General features: G+C 39.0%; 1 protein-coding gene across 2 annotated transcripts; it reads right to left on the bottom strand.

The window, feature by feature from the left end:
* Window positions 1-2,526: 2,526 nt before the first annotated feature.
* TMEM247 (transmembrane protein 247) lies at window positions 2,527-9,085 on the bottom strand. 2 transcript variants are annotated; one of them, XM_031950426.1, is made up of 4 exons: window positions 8,909-9,085; window positions 6,698-6,808; window positions 5,617-5,958; window positions 2,527-2,901 (listed from the first exon to the last, which is right to left on the bottom strand). In XM_031950426.1, exons 1-4 carry the CDS (start codon window positions 9,014-9,016, stop codon window positions 2,689-2,691), a joined length of 774 nt encoding a protein of 257 aa, XP_031806286.1. In that variant the 5' UTR covers window positions 9,017-9,085; the 3' UTR covers window positions 2,527-2,688. The 2 variants fall into 2 exon arrangements, with proteins under 2 accessions (XP_031806286.1, XP_031806287.1); XM_031950427.1 differs by lacking the exon at window positions 6,698-6,808 and having other exon boundaries at window positions 8,909-9,081.
* Window positions 9,086-12,747: the final 3,662 nt, after the last annotated feature.

Here is a 12,747-nt window from a genome sequence, read left to right as displayed (position 1 = left end):
CTCTGGCACTAATTTATGTGGTTATTTAACCTTGTGGGGGTATTTAACATATGTAGTATGTTTAGGAGGTCATAGTCTTCCATCTTGTCTTATGGAATCAGTGGTAATTTCTCTACATATGATTCGCGATTCTTTTAACTGTGGGATTGAAAAAGTCTTTAGAAAATGACTTCCATCTTGCTGTTCACCAGATCCAAAATATCTAAATACTCCAAAAAAATTAATGAAAAATCTTCAAATCATACACTGATTCAGGAAGAAAAAATAACTATACATTATGGGAAAAGAGCTATGAATAATACATTTACAATTTTTAAAAATAGTTTTTAATTTTTTAAATGCCCAAAAGAAAGTAAGGATTTGCTTTAATCACTTGACTAATCCAGTGAGACAATTCTAATTTGATTTTCAAGATCTAGATAACAAGAATGAGTAAGGAATTCATTGTTATGGACAAATATGACATTTAATTTTTACCTAAATATACAAATATTTATATATCATGATATATATATCTTATATCTTTATACATCAAAATATGTCAATATATTTATAAAGGGCCATAAGCACTTTACATATGTTAACTCATTTTTTAATCTTCATGATGACCCTGTGAAGTCAGTGCTATTATAGCATTCTACTGATGAAGAAAGAGAGATGCAGATATAAACAACAAATTGCCTAGAAGCAACAACTCAAATGTCTGAAGAAAGAGTTGAACTCCTCCCTAATTTCAATTCCTTCTTTCTCTCTTCCACCTAGCCACCTCTGTAAGAACAACTAATGGACTTGTGCTATTAGTTTGAAATAAGAATTTGAACCCTGAAAAGTATTATTACATTTTGGCTACATGTAAAGAGTTCCTGGTCAAATTAAATATTAATTTTGCTACCATACATCATAATGTCTCACTTGTGTAAAAATTTCCTGATGTATATATTATTCAATAAATATAATACATAGTATAAAGACAAAATTTTCGAATCATGATTGAAAAAGAATTAGGAGTAGTAATGTCATCAATGATACCAGTTTTTAAGAACTATAGAAAAGTATGAACCTACCCATCATATTAGTAACAGTTATTCATTCTACATCATGACTTTTTCCATTGCAGTTTCCATATATTGTGGGTCAGCATAAACAATTAAATAATTTTGAGTCCTAATTAATTTAATTGTTAAATTTAATTGTTTAATTGTTGGGAGTTTTGGGGAAGCTGCAGGTGACACATGAAGCCCAGATGATAACATAGAACCTAAGACCAAATACTTAGCCCAAGTTTTATAGTAAAATATTGCAAACAGCCTAAAAAGGAAAAGAAAAAATTCAGGCTTCTTTCTCTGGTATAAAGATAGGGCCAAAAAATTTTTATTTCAATTTTCCAGATAGTGGGGGCACTATGCTCCTAGGCTCTGCAATGTGGAAGGAATAACTGTATTTTATTATTAGTATTGACCTTTTACCAATGCAAATCTACATCTGTAACTTAAATTCTTATAGAAAGTTGCTTGGAGTACAGAGAAGTTGACACTTGTCCAGGAGCATACAATCCCTCTATCACACCTGGGACTTGAACTCAAGTCTTCTTAAACTTGAAGTTTAATTTCTATTTATGCTATTATGCCATACTACCAAAATATTATTGAGATTATTTTTTAATAATTAAGGAAATTGGGAGGAATTTAATCCATCAATCAATTCCTATGTATGTATTTGATATTATATGTTTAAGATTTTTATACCATAAACATTACAATAAATTATTTGAACAAAATACAAACTAAGAAATTATTTGCATAGATCATTTTATGATAAGTATAAAAAGGGGAATTTTGTTATATCAAATTTGAAAACCATTAGCATAGATGCTAAGATCTCTTTTGCCTTCTAATACACAATTTTGAGTCCTAATATCACCTAGGACAAGATAGCATCTGAGAATCTACAGAGGTCTATATTTTGCAATGGATTGTTCATCTATTCTGTTCTTGTCAGTCTGGCTACCATGCTTTATGTCATTGTTTTTATTCAGAGTCCTGGGTTAACAGAATCTTTGAAAGAAGCTTTTTTGATAATACATCTAGTTCCAAATAATAGTCAAAAGGAATCTTGCCTATTGTGATTCCACAAATCTTATTAAAAAGCTAGAGGGGCAGTTAGATGGCATAGTAAATAGAGCACCAGTTCTGCAATCTGGAGGACCTCAGTTCAAATGTGACTTCAGACATTTAATACTTATTAGCTGTGTGATCTTGGGCACTTAACCCCAATTCTCCCCCCCCCCCCAAAAAAAAACAAGAAAAAAAGCTGATTAGATTAGTGGTCATAGAATGGGTCATAAATCATTTCTCAACTTTCTACTTGGAGCTGATTGATCTTAAGAGGCCTCCTTCCCTCTAAAACATCTGATATTGATCTTGAAAGACCCCCCCCCTTCCCCATAGGTGGTGTATGAAATTCCTTTATCAAGGAAGAAGAAAATGCATTATGAGAAGAGCCTGAAAAAAAGCATAGGAGAGGGAGCACAGGAATAAAGTGTTAATCCTTTCTTCAGAACATGTTTGGGAGTGGTGGAATGTCTGATGCCTGAGAATAAGAAAGAATATCGGGGAGGGGGAGGAATCAGGATGGGAAAGGGGAGGACAACTTCGCCTACTTGAAAGTTAAGTTTCCATGGTGGACCCATCAGGTCCGGAGAGCAGGGGGGCACAGGACGTAAGACCACAAGGTTTTAATCAAACAGAGCAGAATGGCAGCAATGCAGAAGAGGTAATGCTTGGTGAAGAGGAAGAAGATCATCTCCTTGGTGACGTAGATGATGTGAATGAAGATGAAACAATACAGGAACATAGCAAACTGATTCTGGGGGAGTAGGAGGTCCTGGAATCCTCCTGGGAACTGTAGGGAGAAAAAAAGAGACTGAAACTCGACATAGCCTCAAGTCACAGGGATAGCTGAGGGATCTTCCCTGCTGTGCACTCGGGCAACCATTGACTATAGCATTTCAACAATCATCTCCATTCTGCCTTCACCTTGAATCTGGGAAGATGGGGCCATCTTCCCCCACCCCCAGTAATCTTTCCTAGGCTGGGCTGGCTATCTCTGTGTCACCCTTTTGGGCATCAGTGTCGTTGATATTTGACAATTGGACTCTATAGTAGAGACCAAAATCATTTCTGTAAGAATAGAATAGGAGAAAATTGTTTGGTGTCAGTTTGGCACTAACTCAATATGAGCCACACATGGATACTGAAAAAATTAATATGATTGGAGCTCTTTGTACAATGATCTGCCACCATATCCAACCTCATACTTAATCAACTTTCAGCAGAAGTGTAAGACAAGACTGAGCTTGGGTTGCTTTGTGGTCACATTGGGGAGACTTATTTATGATTTTTTTTCCTCCCATAAAAAACCTATGAGTCTCCTATTATCAGTTCCATAGTTCCTACAAGGCCAGGAATCTTATCACTGATGGAAACAATGAAGAATGATGGGAGAAAATAAAACCATACCCAAGTAGTGCCATTAATGGATCCATATCAAGGTACAGGCTGATCTTTAAAAAGTGTTACAGTAGAGCACCTGCCCTGAAGTCAGGAGGACCCGAGTTCAAATCTGTTCTCAGACACTTAACACTTCCTAGCTGTGTGACCTTGGGCAAGTCACTTAACCCCAATTGCCTTAGCAAAAAAGAAAAAAAATAGTGTGTCACAAGATTCTGAACTTATTTTGCCTTATTCAACTATTAATAATTTGAATATCCATAAAAGGCATATTCATCAAATATCAGGATGACATAAATCTGGGATTATAGTTCAATAGCTAATAGAGTAGATAAAATCAGAATACAAAGATATTAATAGGCTACAGCAGTTGGCCAAAATTAATAATAAGTAAATTTCAATATTTTCAAAGATCCAAATATAATTTCTTTGGTATGGATTTTCCAACAACCAACACAGATCACAATTCCTCCTACACTTTAGCAGATTGTCTTTGTGGGTTGCTGTGGCTGGAAAAAGCAACAATAATAATAACAATTGAATTGGTGACCAACTTGGTGCTGAATCTTTTTAGTAGGTAGACTGATCCTCAGTGTGACTCTTGCTCAAACTATCTAAAAAATGGTAGGCCCTTACCACTATTTGTGAAATCCTAGCATTAGCTTTCTAGAACTCAGGGCCAACTCTATTCCAAGATGAGGGAGAGTAGCAAAATTATAATGGGTTATACAGATAAATGAGCCTTTGAATATGGGCAGGGTGAAAGACTTCATTTTCTGAGGCGAGTCTAACCTAGTTTGGAGACGCTTATCAGCAAATAGACTATTTTGTCACAGATTCTCAAAGTTCATTCACTAACTTGTAGAGTGGTTGTGATTTTTGTATAAGGAAGGAATACCCACATTGTTGAAATCATAGCTCCTTGAAATACAGAAGAACAGAAAATCTGATATTTTATGTCACTGATCAATTGCTCAAGAAAAGAAAGTGAGAGACCTCGCATGACAGCAATTCAAAAGACTACCAATTCAATATGAGCCAACAATTTGATTGGCTATTGAAAAAGATAAGGATTCTATTGAAAAAATTATGGTGTTACAGATTCAAGGGATAGCGGTAGGTCTCAAATATTGGTCTGAATGCTATGAAGAATTGCTTACAACTTTGGACATCACATTTTATGAAATTGATTAAAAAATGCTTGAAATGCATCAATAAACTAGAGTAGGTCTAAACAAAATTTAACTATTGAAAGCAATCAGGATTTTTTTTAATTTGAAGAGGATTGTGTGGGGACATGATATTTAAAAGATAATCACATGGAATTTTAATCAATCAAACTTATTCTTTATCACCAAAGCTTGGAATTAGGACTAATGAAAGACAAATTTTCACTCAATAAAAGGAGAAACTTTGTAACAGAGTTGTCCAACTGTCCAATAATGGGCAGTCCCCAGAAGTGAGTGATGAATTCTCCATGACTGAAAAAGTTCAAACAAAAACTGGATGGCCATTTGTCAGTAATGATTTGTAGAAAAAACTGCCATATTTAATCAAGAATGACTTCCAAGGCCCCACCAACCTTCAAGGCTCCATGATGTTAACAAAACTCCATATGAGTTAATGCGGGCCCAGTATTAATACGTCTTTTTTACAGATAGGGAAACCGAGGCCCAGTGAGGAGATGACTTGTTAAGTTCCCACTAGAAAGAACTCTGATATTACCTTCCATGTCAAATTATTTGCGTGTTGCCTTCCAATTCAAATGAATGTAAGTTCCTTAAGGGGAGGGATCGTGTTTATGTATTGCCAGCATACAGTACAATGCTGAAGGGCTAGCACAAAAGTAGTAAAATAATTTACTTGGTGACTTATTGTCCCTAGATTAGGAGTGTGACTTTAGGAAAAGTGCCTTAATCACAATTTGCTCTTCAATGAATTAAATGACCTCAGATAAAAGGTCATTTCCAGTTCTTAATCTAGGGAACTTTTTCCTGATCCTGATTCCCTTTTTTTGTTCTGACACTGGCCCCCCTCGGCTGAGTGGTGGACACCTGGGTGCAGATCCCCCCCCAGGTCCCTGGCGAGCCCCCCTTCGGGCACCTACCAGCCGGGGTGGTGCCTGCCGATGCAGCTGCTCCATCACCTCCTCATGTTGCCGCTGGCGCTCGTTCTCCTCGTGCAGGTACTTCAGTCTGGTCAGTTCAAACTCCATCCTCACCTTCTCCAGCTCCATCTCGGTGCTATGTTCCATCACCCCCTCCCGGAGCACAGCTGAAGGCTCGGGCTCATCGCCTGCGGGCCCTTTACCTGGAGCTAGCTTCGAGGAAAGAGGCTCAGCCACCTGCATCTTCATCTGCTTCACTTCCTCTTGGGGGCTGCCCTCCACACTGGCCCCACCGTCCTCCAGGAAGTCATAGGAGGAGTCTTGGGTCACATATGGAACCTCCTGCAAAAGTGGACACAGAGAGAGAGAGAGAGAGAAAAAGAGAGAGAGAGAGAGAGAGAGAGAGAGAGAGAGAGAGAGAGAGAGAGAGAGAAGAGAAAAAAGAGAAGAGGAAAAAAAAAAAGAAAAGATCTGATGAGGAGCTGGGATGTTAAATACCTTAGGGGATCCTCCCTCCCTTGCCCCTGGTCTCTCTTCCTTGATTGCCCATCCATCTACCTGGAAGGAAAAATATCGAATCAACTCATTGACACTAAAAGTGTTGTCTCAGGGGGCCTTGTGAGTTTTAAAAAGTGGGCAGGATAAGGAGCAAAATTCCCACTGGGGGAGTTTCAGACCTGAAACATGTTGGGGGAGGGGGGTGGAGAATGGGAGAGATGGGCAAGGACAATGGAGCAAAGGAGTAAGGAGATCTGCATTCTATAGTCCCTCCCTGCTCTGTCACTGCATGATCTTAGAGAAGTTACTCTTACTTCTCTGATTTCCTCATCTATAAAATGAGGGACTTGGACTAAACTCTTTCCAGCTCTAAAATTTTGTGATCCTATGACCTCTATCAACATGAGGTCAGCCCTACACTGTGTGCCATGGGGGGTACAGATGATGGAAGAGACATGGCCCCTCCATGGGGGATCTTCTGTTGTGAGGAGGCAGGTTTAAGGCCCCTCCCCTCTTAGTTGGGAGGAGGCCGGCCTATGGTCCCCACCTGCTTTTGTGAGGGGACAGACACGGTCCCACCCACCTGTTGTGAGGAGGCTAGACAGCGGTCCCCACCCTGCTGTTGCAAGGAGCTGGACGTGAATCCCTCCCATCTTTTCAGCAGGAGCTTCACTCCATTGATTGGAAGAACACCCTGGATTTGGAGGCAAAGGATCCCTTTTCAAATCCTGGTCATTGTTACTATCTGCAGATATCTCTTTGAGCCCTTTGGTTTTATTTTAATCTTATTTAAATTAATTTAATAATTTAATTTTCTTATTAAATTATTAAAAATATTTGAAATGAGGGGGCTGTTCTAAATCAAGAGTTGTTTACCTTTTTTGTATCATGGATCCCTTTGGTAATCTGGTGAGACTTTGGGCCCCTCCTCAGAATTACAAAGAAAAGCAATTATAATGAGTCATATATACAGACATAAATAATATGATATGTACATGTATTTACATATACCTACATATAGGCATGTGCATACATATAACACAATATACGTGTATATGTATGCATTATATATATGTATATATCTGTGTATATCCCCACACATATATACATATGCAGTTATCCCTTCCACACTACAACTTTCCTTTGCCACAGTTTCAATATATTGAGGTTTGGCATGTGAAATTAAATGGGAATTTTTTGGGAGTTTTGTGGAAGCCACATTCAAGACACAAGAGCTAGCAGATGATGCAGAAAAAGTTCAAAAACATATAGGTATAGTACTGTATAATATCAATATATTTTCTACTTTAATACCATAATTCAGACTTCTCTAGTATGAAAGGAGGGGCCAAAATTTTTACATGGATTTTGCAGATTGTTGGAATGTTGCACCCCTCCCCTGTGATTTAGAACAAATAACTCTACACACATATACATATATACATAAAATCAAGTCTTTATGCCCTTCTTTTCTAGATGAACTTTAGGTGCTTTTTTCCCCTCTGAGGTAATTGGGGTTAAGTGACTTGCCCAGGGTCACACAGCTAGGAAGCATTAAATATCTAAGTCAGGTCCTCCTGGCTTCAGGGCTGTGCTCTATCCACTGCCCCACCTAGCTGTCCTTTTAGGGTTTAGAATTCTGAATTCTATGGTTACTTGATAGGAATAGTGAACAGAAAGGGGTGAAAAGTAGGCAAACCGTGGAGGGGGTAAGGCACTCAGAAAAGTGGGCAGAGGCATTGTGGAACAACTTAGCTGGTTTCATTGTATTTTGTTTTGTTTTTGAGAACTGAGTCTAGGAAACAGCGAAAGACACCAGCCTTCCAATAAGCCATTCAACAAGCAGTCATTTATTGAGTGCCTACAGTGTGCAGGCACTGTGTTAAGCATTGGGGATACCAAAATAAGGCCAAAAAAACCCAGTCTCTGTTCTCAAATAGCTCACAGTCTAAAGGAGAGAAAACATGAAAAGAGCTTTGTATAAGAAGGATATATATCTATATATGTATGTGTGTTTATAGGTATATTTATATATAAGCAAGTTGAAGAGAGAATCTCAGAGGAAAGGACTTAGATTGAGGCCCAGAGAAAAGCTTCTTGTTGAAGAAAGCTAAGTTATCTAAGACTTGAAGGAATCCTTAGGAAATGATGGGATCACCAAGGGAAATTGTGCAGAGGGAGAGGAAAGCTCAGGGAGAGTCTCTGGGGACCCTCATGGTTAATGAGTATATCTGAAGGTATATCCAAGAGCGACTGAGAGTAGGTAAGATAGGAAGGAGGAGAACTAAGACGGTGGTCATGGCCAGTGTTACAAAAACCTAGAGAGGTGGAAGTGTCAACAAGGTTGGAAAGAGAGATCAATGAAGTATATTGTTTTTCCAACATTTTTTTTCATCTTATTCGACTCTTTGTGGCCCCATTTGGGATTTTCTTGATAAATACTGGAGTGCTTCGCTTTTTCTTTCTCCAGCTCATTTTACAAATGAGGAAACTGAGACATACAGGGTTAAGTGACTTGTCCAGGATCACACAGCTAGCAAGTATCTGAGACTAGATTTGAAGTCAGCAAGATGATTTTTCCTGACTCCAGACCTGACATTTAATCCAGTGCACCACCTAGTTGCCCAATGAGGGATCAGTGAGATATAGAAGGAGCATCCTTGGGCTTCCAGGAGCTCAAATATATTCAGATAACTCCAATCCTCTGATTGCCCCTATTTAATGATTCCCCAATCAGACCACTAAGAAGTCTGGCCTCGGTGAGGGTAGTCAAGGCCTAGAGTCTTACTCTTACCGTGGAAAACCCTATCTCTGTCAGGATGGGATGGTCGATAGGATCAGTCAGAGAGCTCTCACTCTCATCATCCTTAACCTTCATAATTTCTCTGATCTCTGCTGTCATCTGAGCAACCAAATGGACTTGATTTAAGCAAAGGAGCACTTTCAGAGTCCTGGTTTGGTCTCACCAGGTTCCACCTTAGCCATCATCACAATCCCCTGCCCTCATAATATCCTGCATTCTACCAGTTGCTAGGGGCCGGGACTAGAGATTTCTTTGCTCAGAAACAGAGAAGGTCATTGATGACTTGGTATAGTATACGGTTCTCTAGAAAGGCTTCCTTTCTTCAAAGTCTCTGTCTTTCTCTCTCTTTCTCTCTCTTCAACTGACCTGCAAGGGAACTTAGAATTCTACTGTTAGAACTCCATTCCTTTGGGTTAATACTGCCATTCCCAAACATTACCTTACTTCTGTCTCTTTCCTAGTGCTTAAACTAGAGTTGAGCATGCCGTTACATGGGTATCTTATAAAAAAGGAGTTCTTCTTTGCCCAACTGAAAAATTCTTCATCCAGTCATCAACTTTTTCATTGCAGAGATCTTCAGGCCTAGCTAGCCTGATTCCTATGGTATCATCAGATGTGCACTTAAAACCTTTCTATCTTGTTTTATATGACCCAGCAGAATTTGTGCCCTGCTGATGTAAGGATCCATCCATGGTCACCTCCAAAGGATGATGAGGTAGGTATTAGAGGTGAACTTCAGAGGAGATATCTACCTATAATCAATCTATCAAAAGGGCTTGTAGCCCTTATTCTCTCCTAAATGCCTTTTCATTGTAGAATAACAGAGAATAAATGAATCAAATGTAGGATTTAGAGTTGGGAGAGACCTTTGGGTTGTTCAATCTAGTCCTGTTCGATTCTTTATGAGCTCATGGATCACAATATGTCAATACAATTCATAGGGTTTTCTTGATATGTATTTTTCCATTTCCCTCTCCAGTGGATTAGGACAAAGAGAAGTTAATGATTTGCCCAGTGTCATATGGCTCCTAAGTATCTGAGGATGAATTTGAACTCAGGTTTTCCTAGTTCCAGGCCCTGCACTCTTTGCTGAGTCACTTAGCTGCCTCTTGGAAGAGACCCTAGAGATTCTATCATTTTAAAATTAACAAGCATTTTATTAGGCATTTTCTCATTCACTGTGATTCAATTAAAAAAACCTAACACATATATGTACATATATTTACATATATGAGAGAGAGAGAGAGAGAGAGAGAGAGAGAGAGACAGAGACAGAGACAGAGACAGAGACACAGAGAGAAAGACAAGAAGAGACAGAGAGACAGACAGAGACAGAGTTTATTTCTTCTGTAGGGAAGAATTGAGTAGCCTAAGACACACAGACATGTATTATCTTGTGTTGGCTAAGGGCACCCTCTTGTGGTCATGTCTAAATAGAGAGTAGAGGAGGAAGGTTGGGGATAGAAAGGTATTTGGTATGGATGGAGATTGTGGCTACTCCCTAGCTTGGGTCCTTGTTGAAAAGAAGTGGACATCGATGGGTGATCTCCTTTTATTAGTTGGAACACACAGAAAGCAGTTTTGACTTCTAAAATAAAGTCTATTCTTCCAGTTCCATGCCCCAGAAAAAGAATTGAGGTTAGGATTCATATCTGGACCCTTTGGGCAACAATTTGGGCAGATCTCGAGAAGAGAGCCAAATCTAGAGTCCGGGAATGTGGGTAACCAGAATCAAGTAGGAATAGCAGCTGCTCATTGGGGTCCAGATTATAGGACCTGAGGCTTAGATTTAATTAAAGCCTTAGGTGACAAGACACTGGAAGCTTGGGACCCAAGACAAGGTCTTAATATTGGAAGAGTATCAAGTTATCGGTGAGCCACAGCAAGGACTCAGGCATGGAGGAGTATGGTGAGAATAAGAGAGGACACAGACCTAGGACTCCAGGTCCTAAGTTGATAGCATGCTGGACTTTCAGGAAGATCTGAGTTCAGATCTAACCTCATTGGTTGATGGATAGTTGTCCTTCGTGGTCAAAGACCACCAAAGTGACATCACTATGTTGGTACGGTGTGTCTGGCTGTGGTGGATCAAACCGAAATGGGCTTAGAAGGTGCTACCGCAGGTCAGACACAAATAGTTCCTATGAACATTTGGAGTGGAGATGTCTCTAAATTTGTGCATCTCACATTTGAGCTGCAGCAGTTCTGCTTTGCTCATAGAGAATGCCTTCTTTGATATGGGCACACTATGGTGGGTGGTCCTATGCCAGTGTCTCCCATGTCTCCTAACTGAGACCTTGAGAGTGTCCTTTGTATTTTTTCTCCTGACTGGTGAGTGCTTGCCTTGTGTAAATTTTCTATAAAATAATCTTTTAGGCAAATTTATGATTTATATTCAAACAACAAGACCAGCCCATCAGAATTGTGTTCTGTAAATAGAATCTGAATGCGTGATGGTTTCATTGAAGAAAGAAACCTCAGTGTCTGGTACCTCATCCTGCCAGGTGATCTTCAGAGTCTTCCTAAGACAATTCAAATAGAAGCGATTCGCTTTCCTGGCGTGGTGCTGTTAAGACTGTCCAGGTACACAACAACGAGGTCAACACAACAGCTCTACAGACTTTTAGCTTGGTAGTCAGCCTAATACTTCTTGACCACACTTTCCTTTGGAGTGTCCCAAACACTGAGCTAGTTCTGGCAACATGTGCATCAACTTCATCATCTATGTGTACATCCCTGGAAAGTAAATTGCCAAGGTAAATGAACTTAACCATTGCATTCAAAAGTTCTCCATTTATTATAACCAATGGCTTCACATGTAGATGGTGCAGAATCTGTGTTTCCTTGATGTAGTCAGGTCGAGGTCAGCTCTGTGGCACAGAGCAATCAAGAAGACTCATTTTTATGAGTTTAAATCTGGCTCAGATACCTACTGACTATGTGATATTGGGCAAGTTACTTAGACTTATTTGCCTCAGTTTCCTCATCTGTAAAATGAGCTGGAAAAGGAAATGGCAAACCATTCTAGTATCTTTTTTTCATTTAATCTTCTAAAAATTTAAGTTCTATATGTACATTCCTTTTTTATATATTTCCACATGACTCATATTGAGAGAGAAAAATCAGAACAAAAGGGAAAAACCACAAGAAAAAAAATAAAGGAAAAAAAGGTGAAAATAGTAAGTTTCAATCTGCATTCAGTCTTTGTGGTTCTTTCCTGGATGCAGATGGCATTTTCCATCCAAAATTTATTGGTCATTAAATTGAGAGAAGAGCCAAGTCCATCATTTTTGATTATCACACAGTCTTGCTGTTGCTGTGTATAAGGTTTTCCTGGTTCTGTTTGCTTCACTCATTATCACTTCATGTAAATCTTTCCTGGCTTTTCTAAAATCAATCTGTTCATTATTTCTTATGGAACAATAATTTTCCATTACTTTCATATTCCATAACTTATTCAGTCATTTCCCCAATTGATGATCATCTACTTTTTTTTTTCCAATTCTATGCCACCACAAAAAGAGCTGCTACAAACATTTCTGCTCATGTAGGTCTTTTCCCCTCTTGTGATTTCTTTGGGACACTGACCCAATCCACCCTAGTATCTTTGCCAAGGAAACTCAAAAGTGGTCACAAAGAGTCAGACACAACTGAAAAATGACTGAACAACAATGACAATTGTTAAGCCAAAATGAGCATAAAGCCTCAGAATCAATCCTTACTAAGGCTACATCTCAGCCTCAGAGGCTGCATTAAATTGCACAATCATCTGTGAACAAGAAGTTATGCTTCTTCCACTTTAGTCTTGGTTTGTAGCCTTTGCAAGTTAA

The sequence above is a fragment of the Sarcophilus harrisii genome, chromosome 2, assembly GCF_902635505.1.
Source record: "Sarcophilus harrisii chromosome 2, mSarHar1.11, whole genome shotgun sequence".
In the NCBI taxonomy this organism is placed as follows: Eukaryota; Metazoa; Chordata; class Mammalia; order Dasyuromorphia; family Dasyuridae; genus Sarcophilus; species Sarcophilus harrisii.
This window is presented reverse-complemented; position numbering and strand designations above follow the sequence as displayed.